The 11,933-nt window shown below is 33.7% G+C and overlaps 2 protein-coding genes across 5 annotated transcripts; both read left to right on the top strand.

Annotated features, from left to right (window-relative positions):
- The first annotated feature begins 736 nt into the window (after positions 1–736).
- Positions 737–5,643, top strand: LOC141724397 (uncharacterized). Its single transcript, XM_074526571.1, has 7 exons — positions 737–1,612; positions 1,716–2,161; positions 2,301–2,425; positions 2,642–2,743; positions 2,825–3,249; positions 3,334–3,657; positions 4,004–5,643. Exons 1-7 carry the CDS (start codon positions 1,180–1,182, stop codon positions 5,641–5,643), a joined length of 3,495 nt encoding a protein of 1,164 aa, XP_074382672.1. The 5' UTR covers positions 737–1,179.
- A 470-nt stretch (positions 5,644–6,113) lies between these two features.
- On the top strand, positions 6,114–11,599 carry LOC141719586 (uncharacterized). Of its 4 annotated transcripts, none has more exons than XM_074521968.1 (13): positions 7,955–8,138; positions 8,219–8,425; positions 8,522–8,671; positions 9,397–9,486; positions 9,583–9,861; positions 9,951–10,050; positions 10,138–10,259; positions 10,356–10,437; positions 10,521–10,629; positions 10,706–10,860; positions 10,932–11,043; positions 11,126–11,323; positions 11,409–11,599. In XM_074521968.1, exons 5-13 carry the CDS (start codon positions 9,777–9,779, stop codon positions 11,472–11,474), a joined length of 1,029 nt encoding a protein of 342 aa, XP_074378069.1. In that variant the 5' UTR covers positions 7,955–8,138; positions 8,219–8,425; positions 8,522–8,671; positions 9,397–9,486; positions 9,583–9,776; the 3' UTR covers positions 11,475–11,599. The 4 variants fall into 4 exon arrangements, 3 of the variants coding, with proteins under 3 accessions (XP_074378081.1, XP_074378069.1, XP_074378064.1); XM_074521963.1 differs by having other exon boundaries at positions 9,348–9,486; XR_012574141.1 differs by lacking the exons at positions 9,951–10,050; positions 10,138–10,259; positions 10,356–10,437; ... (3 more) ...; positions 11,126–11,323; positions 11,409–11,599 and adding exons at positions 6,114–6,184; positions 6,290–6,452; positions 6,629–6,908; ... (2 more) ...; positions 7,401–7,482; positions 7,576–7,684 and having other exon boundaries at positions 7,787–8,138; positions 9,348–9,486; positions 9,583–9,780.
- Positions 11,600–11,933: the final 334 nt, after the last annotated feature.

Below are 11,933 nucleotides of genomic sequence, written 5' to 3'. Positions count from 1 at the left end.
AAGAATTTCCCAGTTCGCAACTGCATCTCTCACTTCTGTAAAAGAAAGTTCATATGTAACTCCTACATGTATTACTGGCAGTGGATTTGATCCAGTGTCCAGTACTGAAAAAGAGTTGCCTTTAAAAGGTGCAGACACAAGTTCAAGAATTTCTGAAGATAAAGATATTACAGACTTGATCTTAACTCGGAATTAAATGTAGTTCAACTTACATTATCAAGAATCATGGTTCCTAATTTTTATACTTCATAAGTAACAGCTCCTACTGTAAGGAAGAGGTATAGGAGAAGAGTTCGACCTGAAGTTGTGTTAGAATCAAGTTCCCAACTATTTCATCCTAAGAGCTTACACGTGGACGATTGTATAGGTGAGCAGATAATGTAACATAATTTTGAGAATCCTGTAAATTTAATCCTGAGTATTAGTTTATTAAGTTATGAGTGCCAAATTGTTAAACAGAACATTCATCGATTGCAACTTTTCTTGAAGACGGTGGTGATGATCTGTTTAATGAAGATGGTAATTTTCTCATGTATTTATTAATATCCTTTATTTTCTGCTTTCTAACTTTCTTTTTGTAGGTTTTGATTATGACTTCAATGGATGTGATGAAGACAATGGTATTCTAAATATTACTGTGTTTCACTTCAAGTTTTTAAGATAATGTCTATGTTAAATGGTGCATTTTTTTATGGTACAGTCATTCCAGGTTACTGCTCTCTTGGACCACCTAATGTATTATGCGAGAAATGCAGCGCTATAATGTGAAAAGAAGAACGTTTCAATAAAAATGTGAAGCATGGTAAACCAGAGTTCACCCTATGTTGTTCCAAAGGTCAGATCAGTTTGCCAAAAACACCTCCAACCCCTTCTTATCTAATGCAAATATACAATCATCCTGTCAAAAGTAGACTTTTCAAGAACCAGATTCGTTTGTATAATACGATGTTCGCCTTTACATCAATGGGCGGCAAAGTTGACCGCTCAATTAATAATGGTTCCTCCCCTTATGTTTACCGTCTAAATGGTCAAAACCACCATTTATTTGGTTCTCTTATCCCTGATGATGGTGGCGACCCCAAGTTTTTTCAATTATACATATACGACACTGAAAATGAAGTTGAGAACAGGCTGCGTTAGGTTAATGTTAAAGATGGGAAATTAATTGAAGAAGAAATTATGAAAGGTTTGTTGGGCATGATAGACAAGACAAATGAATTGGTCAAATACTTTCGGATGGCCCGTGACAGGCTTAAAGAGCAGCCAGTGCAAGATCTTAAGATTGTTATGAAAGTATGTCGCTCCGTAACTGGTCGTGAAAATTTCATAGGTCCATCCAATGAAGTTGGTGCAATAATGGTTGGAGATTTAGAAGACACCTGCGGTGAACGAGACATAATTATTGAAAGCAAAGCAGATGGTCTACAGCGTATATCAGACATTCATCCTAAACTAATGGCTTTACAATACCCGTTATTGTTTCCTACTAGTGAGGACGGATATCATGATGATATTCCTTATATAAATACCTCTAAGTATGCTGAAAAGAAGCGTACGAGAATTACAATGAAGGAGTTCTACTCTTACAAGTTACAATGCCGGCTTAACGAAGGTAATTTCAAATTTACAATGCACATATGTAGTTGGACAGTTCTAGCTAGCTATTCTGCAGATTTGTGTTAATTTAAATCATTTTTGTTCTTGATTTTGTGCAGGCAACACTCCCCGATTAGGTGGAAGACTTTTCCAACAGTATATTGTAGATGCCTTTTCTGCCATTGAGCAGTCCCGTCTTTGGTGGTTCCATACTCACCAGACCACGCTGCGATATGATTTATACAGCAATATGCAGAAAATGTTACGTAACGGGGAAGATAATACCTCTAATATTGGCATAGGATTTATTTTACCGGCTAGCTTTCTTGGTTCCAAGCGATACATGCAACAGAATTTTCAAGATGCCCTTGCCGTTTGTCGTTATATTGGGCACCCCGACATTTTTTTGACAATGACCACAAATCCTGTGTGGGATGAAATTCAACAAATGATGAAACTGCATCCTGGTTGTCTAGCTGTTGATTCTCCTGATATAATTGCACGGGTTTTTAAGCTCAAAGTAGATCAGATTGTTGAAGATATAAAGAAGAAGCAGTATTTTGGAGTTTGTATATCAAGTGAATTTTTTAATTTAATAGAAGATATAAAGAAGAACCATTGTTTCTTATACTTGGATGAACTGTTTTGTCTATATATAAATTGTTTTAATTTTTTTGGCAGTTATGTATGTAGTCGAATTTTAGAAGAGAGGACTGCCGCATATTCACATGTTGATTTGGCTTGATTCTGATTCCAAAAGAAAATTGAATGATAATATTGACAGCTTTGTATCTGCTGAGATACCTGACCTGGTTAAGGATCCTGTTGGGTATGCCGCAGTAAAATCTTTTATGATCCATGGGCCTTGTGGTTCCCATAGGAAAACATCTCCTTGCATGAAGGATTCCAAATGCAGTAAAAGCTTCCCAAAAAAATATGAACTACATAAAATTACATTTTTTTATGATGCATTTTTAATTTTCATGTAATATAATGTCTGATTTGTACACAGATTTTTCAATGAAACATTGTGTATTTAATGTAGGTATTGTCCTAGCACATTTTTTGATCAATCTGGATTTCCTGTGTACAAGCGGCGTGATACTAAAATTACTGTTGTGAAAAACAATCATGCTCTTGACAACTAGTGGGTTGTACCCTACAACCGGGATCTGCTGGTAAAATACCAATGTCACATGAACATAGAAATTTTTTTCCACGCACGTAGTTTGAAGTACTTATTTAAGTACTGCCTTAGAGGCCATGATCGAGCGAAAGTTGAGGTTTCTACAAAGAATTCTGGATCAAAATTGGATGAGGATAAGCCGATAGATGAAATTCAGTCTTATTTTGATGGAAGGTATATATGTGGTGTCGAGGCTGCTTATCGAATTTTCGGCTTTGATATACATTATCGGTCTGTGTTAGTACACAGACTAGCATTTCATCTCCCTGGTGACAAGAGTTGCACTTTCCGAGAAGATGATGATTTACAAAAAGTCGTGGAACGTGAGAAATTTAAGATGAGTCAATTGGAAGCTTTCTTCAAATTAAATATTGATGATCCAAATGTGAGACGGTACTCTTATGATGAGATTCCTCAATATTATGTGTGGAATGATTCAGATCATGTGTGGACATTGAGGAAGCGTGGTAAACAAATTGGCCGACTTATGTATACACATCACAGCTCCGGAGAGATTTGGTATCTAAGATTGTTACTGACAAAAATTTAAGGGCCAAAATCTTTCAATGCTCTCAAAAAGGTTGATGGTGTAGTATACCCAACTTTCAAAGAGGCATGTATAAAGCTTGGATTGTTAGACGACGACAATGAATGGAATGAATTGATTGAAGAATGTTCAAAGAGTGGATTCCCTCCTCAAATAAGAGAGCTTTTTGTACATATTATTGTTAACTGTCAAGTGACTAATCTGAAGAATATATGGGAAAAACATTGGAAGCACATGGTTGATGATTTTGTACTACGCAGACGTTCTGAAACAGGGAAGCCAAATGGTGATCTAAGCGACCAACAACTTCAGTATTATACATTGGCAGGTTAGTTTGTTTAACTTATAAATAAAGTACTTTTTTAGTAATGTCATATTTCATTATGTATGAGAACCTCCCATTGTTATTTACATTTTAGAACTTATTTCATTTGTTTATGGAGTCTGTATGCTCATGCCTTGGTCTAAATGATATAGTCCAGAACTTGATTTGCTTTATAGATTCTACCTTATCTTGAAGATTGTCATGTATTTGATATATAGTATTACAGTTTATTAGATAATACTGGATCTTTTTTGTTCTTACTAATGTCATATATCGTGATGAATTTAACCCTGCGAAACAAATTAAAGTTATATAAAATCATGCTATTTGTTTTTTACTCTTATTACAGAAATTAACAAGATGTTGAGATCTATTGACAAGTCATTGAAGCAGTTCACCCAGCTCCCTCAACCACCATTAAGCTATCTTCATAGCGGAACAAGCAATTTGGTTGATGATGAAACAAGTTACAATATATTGGAAATGGAGCAAGAGTTTAACAAGCTGTTTCCTAACTGCAACCCTGAACAACTAGAAGTGTACAATGCCGTTGTCGAAGCTGTTCAGAACAAGCAAGGAGGTTTGTTTTTTGTTTATGGCAGCGGTGGATGTGGCAAGACCTATGTTTGGAAAACAATAATTTACAAGGTAAGATCTCTGGGAAAGATAGTATTTTCGGTTGCATCATCCGGTATTGCAGCGACTTTAATGCCCGGAGGACGGATGGCACACTCGCGTTTTAAAATTCCAATTGTGTTGGATGATTATTCTTCATGTGTTATCCATTATGATTCCGACATTGCTGCTCTTATCAAATGCACGAGTCTTATAATCTGGGACGAAGCCCCTATGCAGCATAGGCATGCTTTTGAATGCCTCGATCGTTCTTTAAGAGACATTATGAAATCAGTGGATGTAGACAATGCAAACAAGCCTTTTGGAGGTATCACAGTGTTACTAGGCGGGGACTTTCGTCAAATTTTACCAGTTATAACCAATGGATCACGTGGTGAAATTGTATCTACATGTATTACTCGATCAAGGTTGTGGAATTTGGCTAGGATATTTGTTTTGAAACAGAACATGAGGCTGAACCAGGGTGTTGATGAAGAAGAAAGACAAATGTTGAAATTATTTACAGAATGGGTACTTAATATTGGTAATGGTAAGATAGATAATCACATTGATCGATCAGATGAATATTGTGAATATGATATCAGCATTCCAGCTGATTTTTGTGATCCTGATATCCAAAATTCAATTGAGAATATGATCAAATGGACATATCCTGATTTCCAGACCAAGTTCCAATGTCCCAAATATTTGAGTGAAAGATCAATCTTAACACCCACCAATCAAACTGTTGGCAGCCTAAATTCTCTTATTGTGGATACCATACCTGGAGAGACCGTCACCTATTTCAGCGTTGACAGGGCCGAAGAATTTGCTGGTAGCCAATCTGATCTTAGTTTTGCTTTTCCACCGGAATATCTTAATTTATACAACATTCCAGGAGTTCCTCCTCATGAATTGAAACTAAAGGTTGGAGTTGCAGTTATGCTTATGAAAAACTTGAATCAGACACTTGGCCTTTGCAACGGGACGCGGATGATGGTGACCCGATACTTAAAATACTGTGTACAATGTGAAGTTATATGTGGTGCCATTGTTGGCACAAGACATTTTATCCCTCGAATGGAGTTATGTCCAACTGAAACTACTCTTCCATTCAGACTCATTAGAAAACAGATGCCTTTACAAATTTGCTACTCCATGACAATTAATAAAGCACAAGGTCAGTCGCTTGAAACAGTTGGATTATTTCTTCCGAAGTCAGTTTTTACCCATGGTCAATTCTACGTTGCTGTCAACCGAGTGACTTCTCCCAAAGGGCTTAAAATTTTCATTGATTCAAGTAGTGGAACTCCTAAAAATGTTACTCATAATGTAGTGTACAAAGAAGTTTTCTATAATGTACCTCAAGTTTAGATTTACGGTTAATTTCCTGAAATCTTTTAATTTATGACGAAACATTTGAATTCGTTTACCATGTAAGGGAACAAATTCTATTGTTATTATATTTTTGGTGTAATTATTGTCGTTGTAATGTGACTAAACATGTCCATATCCTTTATATTTCGAATGGAACCTTAAAACCGGTTACGTTAGAATTTATTTAAACTACCCATATGTAATAATATTTTGGTCTTTGATTTTAGATAATATGTTAAAATCTGATAGCTACCAGATACCTTTATGTAAAACAGAGCCCAAGTCTACATCTGTTTTGAGGCAACATTGATATAGACAAGTCATCATAATTCAATTATATCTTCTTGAAGTCAAACAATTTGTAAAACCATGATGTTTGCATTACGTATGCCCTGTCAGTTTGGAAAAATCAGATGTTTATCTGATATATATACCAAGACAATTTTTATAAAGCATTCTACACCACACATCAAGATAAGTTTTCAGGGTTTAGACACATTATTGAAGAGAACCGTTCCTATCTTGACGATTTATCAAGGTAAGCATCATTGTTCTACATCATTCTCTTTTGAATGTCATTTCATATGTTTATAAAAATAAAGTTTAACTTCATAATCTCATTATCCTATCTACATCAATACAGGTTTGTATAAAAAATGTTGTTTAACAAGTATGAGAAGCTGCAAAATCTTGGATGTGAAAAGACTGAATGGACCATACGTGTTAGAGCTCAAGCTGTTTGGGAGGGTATTACCAGGGCAACTATGGAATTTCGTGGTCTGAATGTTATCTTCATTGATGATTCGGTAACATTTATTATACTGAAATTAACATTTACTTTGGACATGTCTAGAAATATAACTTTTGATGTCTTTAAAGCCATTTGGTAGTTGAATTTACCTTTTCAAAGTAAATTTATATTTAATTGCTATTCTCTTTTTTTATGCTGTTTATAGTGAAATATTTTTTTCTCTCCGTGTAGAACTGTCGGATTCATGCCTTTGTTAGTTCTAAAATTGCACCGCTTTTCCAAGATGATTTGAAAGAAGGGAAGATTTTTAGTATTTCAAATTTTCATGTGAGAACTTACGAAGCTATTGTGAAGAATAGGGCAATCAGAAATGAGAAGCATATATATTTTGACAATTATACCGTAATGGAGCCTGAATTAGACAATGTCACCCGTATTGCGCCTTATGCTTTTGATTTGTTTGATTTTGATGAAGTGGCCATATTTTTGAAAGATTCCAGGTTCTTAATAGGTATAAATTAGTTGATTATCATGTTTACGGTTTCGCCTAACTAAAAAGTTTAATTGCTTACCTTTAATTTTTAATAGATGTTGTTGGTGTTATTCAAAACACCGATGTTGAATCTGTGTTATCGAAAGATGACCCGAGCAAGTCTCATATCAAATTCCGAATAAGTGATGGAAGGTAAATTAATTTTGTGAAAATTTGCTTGCCAAGAACATTGTATACTCCTGATATGTTTAATGTGTTTACATCACAACCTTTTATACAGGTCTGATCTGAATGTTACCTTTTTTAATATATTAGATGTTGAGTTTGAAAAAGAACTGAAACAAATGAAAGAGGAGCAAGTAATAATCATCATATCAAGTGCAAAAGTGAATCTATTTGATGGTGTGTAAATTATTATACACATTTATTTTTTTGGTGATGAATTTTATTACTTGGCACATTCAGTTGTTACTAAAATCATGATGTTCTTTCACATAACTTATTCCTTAGGAGAGAACTGTTTGAACAACTATCCCGCCACTCGGTTCTATCTTAATCCTGATCACTATAGTGTGCCTCTGTTAAAGAAAAGGTTCTAAATTTCTTTAAGTTAGAACTTATACGTATTTTTAGTCTTTAGTCTTCCATGAAATGTACTAAATGTGCAAATCATTTTAAATTTCAGGCTTGCTGACCCCCCAGTAATTGTCGAAACTATGGAAGTAGAAGAGGTCATTGATAATAAACTTTACAACATTGCAGAAATTAAAAAGTTCACTGAAGAGTACATTCAGGTTAGTTGGTAATTACCCGTTTAATTAAGAATCAGGAAAGCGTAAATATTCAAATTACCTACGTTGTACCTATGTTAGTTAATATTTTAATATCTTATGCAGAAGAAGGTGAGGTGCCAAGTTAATGTGAAAAAAGTGGAGGAAAAAAACAACTGGTATGACAATTTCTTTACCACCTGTGGTGACGAGGTAAACATTGTTGATGAAAGGTATAAGTGTGAAACATGTAAACAATATATCCCTTATCCTGATAAAAGGTATTGACATATTTGAAGATCAGCAATGAAATATCTTCAACACTAAATCTAATGATTTATTTCTGTGTTTGTTTAGATTTAGACTTGCTGTTGTTTGTAAAGATGTTACTGGTGTTATTGCAATGGTTTTTCCTGATGAAGAAATTTATTGGCTTACTGGAAAAGATGTCTTTGATATTGAGAATGATAACAGTCAAGTAAGATTAGTTATGTTCCACATTTCTTTTAACAAGCTGTTAAATAATTTTTCTTACACCTGTTTATGGTGTGTACAAAGGTAGGAGATGGGATAAACTTTCCTCCTATGTTGAAAGCATTTGAGAACCGTGATTACATTGTAACGCTCTTGATTGAGGAAAAAAATATAAAGAAATCCTGCTCTGTCTATACTGTCTATGCACTTGATAAACCAGTTGAAATGTTAGGAAATCACACTCCTGGTGACACAGTGGACATTACCAGTAATGCTGATTCAGTCACTATGGTAATGTGAATTACTGTATTTTATGTAAAAAAAATACTATTTATGTTGTATTCAGCAATACTGCATAATGGTATCTAACCATAATACTATTTGTAGGGAATTGATCTCCTTTCTAAGCGAAGCGCTGATAGTCCTCCTACTGAGAAGGCTTCAAACAAAATCAAAGCAAGAAAACAAAATGAAGTTGTATCCTGTGAATTGGATGAAAATGTTCATGTTGGTAGGTGGAAAAATATTAAGAAAGAGGTAACACTTAAAGCAGTTACTCTTTTTGAAGTTTATCAATATCTTCAACTATATTACAGTTGTATAAATTTGTTCATAATTTTGCAATACTTTTTCAATATTGCGGGTCTGATTAAGTAATCTGCATGTTTTTGAAAAGTAGAAGATATTGAAGTTACTCTCTTGTGGCACAATTTTAAAATCTGTAGACTTTTTTGTGTCAAATTCTGAATGTTTGAACTTATTTTTTGCACAACTTTTGGGATTCTCATCAATTGTAATATTGAATGTTTAAATATTGTCACAGACACTTCCTACTTTTGCTTTTAAAGTGTTCTGTTTGAAGTTAATGATCAGGATACAATTGGTATGTTGATATATATTTCTTTATTGTCAACCTTTATATTTAGTGAACACAATAGTATGTTCAGAGCAAAGTTACCTTAGTAATCACTACTTCCTCTGTAACATCAAACAATGAACAGAACTGCAGTAGGAGGTTCTCAACTACATTGCTTCATTAATTTGAAAATTAAATACCCCATATATTTACATACACCTACCTGGAAACTAACATTAAATGATGTCATACTACACTATTTAATCCAAGAGTTCTATATAAGTGAGATTCCTGTGTCCTTTTACCCAAACCTTTCTATCAAGTTTTAGTCACATAATTTTATAAAATGTCTGCTAGGAAGTATGATAGTTTCAAAGATTTAAGGAAGGGTAAATATGATTGGAAGGTTGCAGGCAGGGTAATGAATTTGTGGAGAGGTTACACAAGCACTAAAGAGCCATTCAAAAGCTTTAATCTTCTACTTGTGGATGGCAAAGTAAGCCTACAAACTTTTGTTACTTTTTTACTAAAGTTTCAACACTGATACTGTAGTCTTATTCATGTTTTTTTCTCTTTTTCTTTCTTCCTGTAGCGTGCAAGAATTCATGGTTTTGTAGCTGGTAAAGACGCTGGCAGTTGGAGCCTATTTTAGAAATTGGAAGAGTCTACCTATTTGAGAATTTTACAATTAAAGAGTACAGGCATGAGGACATTTTCAGACCTCTTAGGAAGGACATTCAAATTATACTTGATTCTCAAACCAAAATTATAGCTTTAGAAGAGAAAATGGTAAACATTGAGAAGTATGTTTTTAATCTGTTTGACCTTGCTGATCTAGATTCACAAGCAAGTCAAAACCGATATCTTACTGGTATGTTATCTAAATAATTGCCATTTTTTCTATTTATGCCAATTTATAAAGTATATAATTTCAAATTATATAATGTCGTTTGTTTTAAGATGTTATTGGGGTGATGGAAAAACCTAAACCATTGGCAAAAATCCCAAATAAACATGGAGCCATACAACAACAGATTAAATTCAAAATTACCGACGGAAGGTTTGGTTTCATATATTTGCAAGAATATAGTACCCATGTAGTTTTCTTTACCACTAAATTTTGTTTTGAATATGTTTCTTATTACAGTAACACCATAAAAGTAACCTTTTGGGATGACTTTGCCAAATACTTTGATGATGTTCTCAAACAAGAGATTGATTATCCTATTATCATCATTATTGGATGTGCTAGAGTGAATAAGTGGTCAGGTATTTTGAGATATAAGTTTCTTAACTTGGATGCATGTCTTTATGATAGTTTTAATCATGATTCATCAATATTTTTATGAATTCCTACTGTTGTAGATGAAGTAGTCCTCTCTAATGCTGCAGCTACAAATTTCTACCTCAACATCAAGCATCACAGTGTGACTGAAATGAGAAGAATGTAGTGCTTTTATCAAAGTTCATTGACAACATTTTATGTAATATTTAAAAGTGTTAAATCTAAAATGAGTATTTTCTTTTTAGGTTATCTAAATCATCATTTGCAAGAACAAATCTTGCAGCACCGAGCATCCCTTTTCCCAAAATTTTGACAGTACAAGGCATTAAAAATATGGGAGTAGATCAAACTGAGGTAAGATATAGTACTGATAACTTATTTATGATGTTGATCAAGTACTCATAATAATATCTTGAACTTTTTCTGTTAGAATGAAGTACTCTGTCAAGTTAAAATTAGGAAATTGCAAGAACTAAGAAGCTGGTTTGTTCAAGTTTGCACGTCATGTTACAAGAAGGCAGAGATTGTGGGAAATTTTTATACATGTGTACACTGTCCGAGGAAAGGATCATATGCAGAGAAGAAGTATGAAACTATTGCTCCCTAAACTTCAATAGATTTTATATGAACTTCAACTTATAATAAAATTCATGCAGGTTTGAATTGTGCATATTTGCCTCTGATCAAACTGGTCCAATAGATATTATGCTGGAAGACAGAGAAGTAAGGACATTGATTGGAAAAACTTATTATGAGTTGCGGTATGAGGTACAACCTACAATCACCACTTCTTTTTCATCTTAGTGTCTGAACTATCTTATCTTGTGATGTAATCTAATATTTCATGCAGGGCCACAATGATGAAAGTATTATACAAGTTCTTAAAACTATTGAGAACAAGGATTGCACTGTCAAAATGATCGTAACCAAGGAAAACATAAGCAATGGATACCCGATATACCTTGTCAGGGACATAATGGAAGGGTTTAATATCGATAACACTGATGTTGAGACTCACCCTCATCCAATTGAGCATATTGATGCAGAAGTAAGCAACAAATTACTAACTTTTATTGTCCTTTCAAATTTACTATTATTTTTGCATGAGTAATTAGTGTTACACTGTTATACAGACATCTGGATCAAGCTATCATCTTGACACTCTCTCTGGGCTTAGTTACACAATTGGACAGAGCTGAATTATTACCCAATTTGAATGTCATATTCTAATTACAAATATTAAGTCATTATAATGTTATTGTTTAATGTCACGTTAGCTATGTTTGTCTGAACTTGCTCCCTAATGAAATACCATGTTCCTCAATGTGTTATTTCTATACAATTTGTTAGTCCTTCTTTTATTTATTTACTGTTCAGGTTGTGATATATAATAACATGAAACCATACTTATAATCATTAGGTCAATTATAAATATAGAAGTAACTCAGATTGACCATTATATATGTAAGAAAAGAATGTATTAGTGGATGTTCCTCATTTATTTTTGTAAGAAATTTGTCAGCCCTGCTTTAATATTTAATCTCAAACGTATGAAGATAGACACAAAGCAGGTAACAATACTGATATCTAGAAAAACTCAGTATATGAGTTCTTAAAACCCAATAAATTAAGTCAATTCGCAAAATAACGCAGCTCCT

The sequence above is a fragment of the Apium graveolens genome, chromosome 1, assembly GCF_009905375.1.
Source record: "Apium graveolens cultivar Ventura chromosome 1, ASM990537v1, whole genome shotgun sequence".
NCBI lineage: Eukaryota > Viridiplantae > Streptophyta > Magnoliopsida > Apiales > Apiaceae > Apium > Apium graveolens.
The sequence above is the reverse complement of the archived record's forward strand: the minus strand, read 5'-3'. Positions and strand labels throughout refer to the sequence as shown.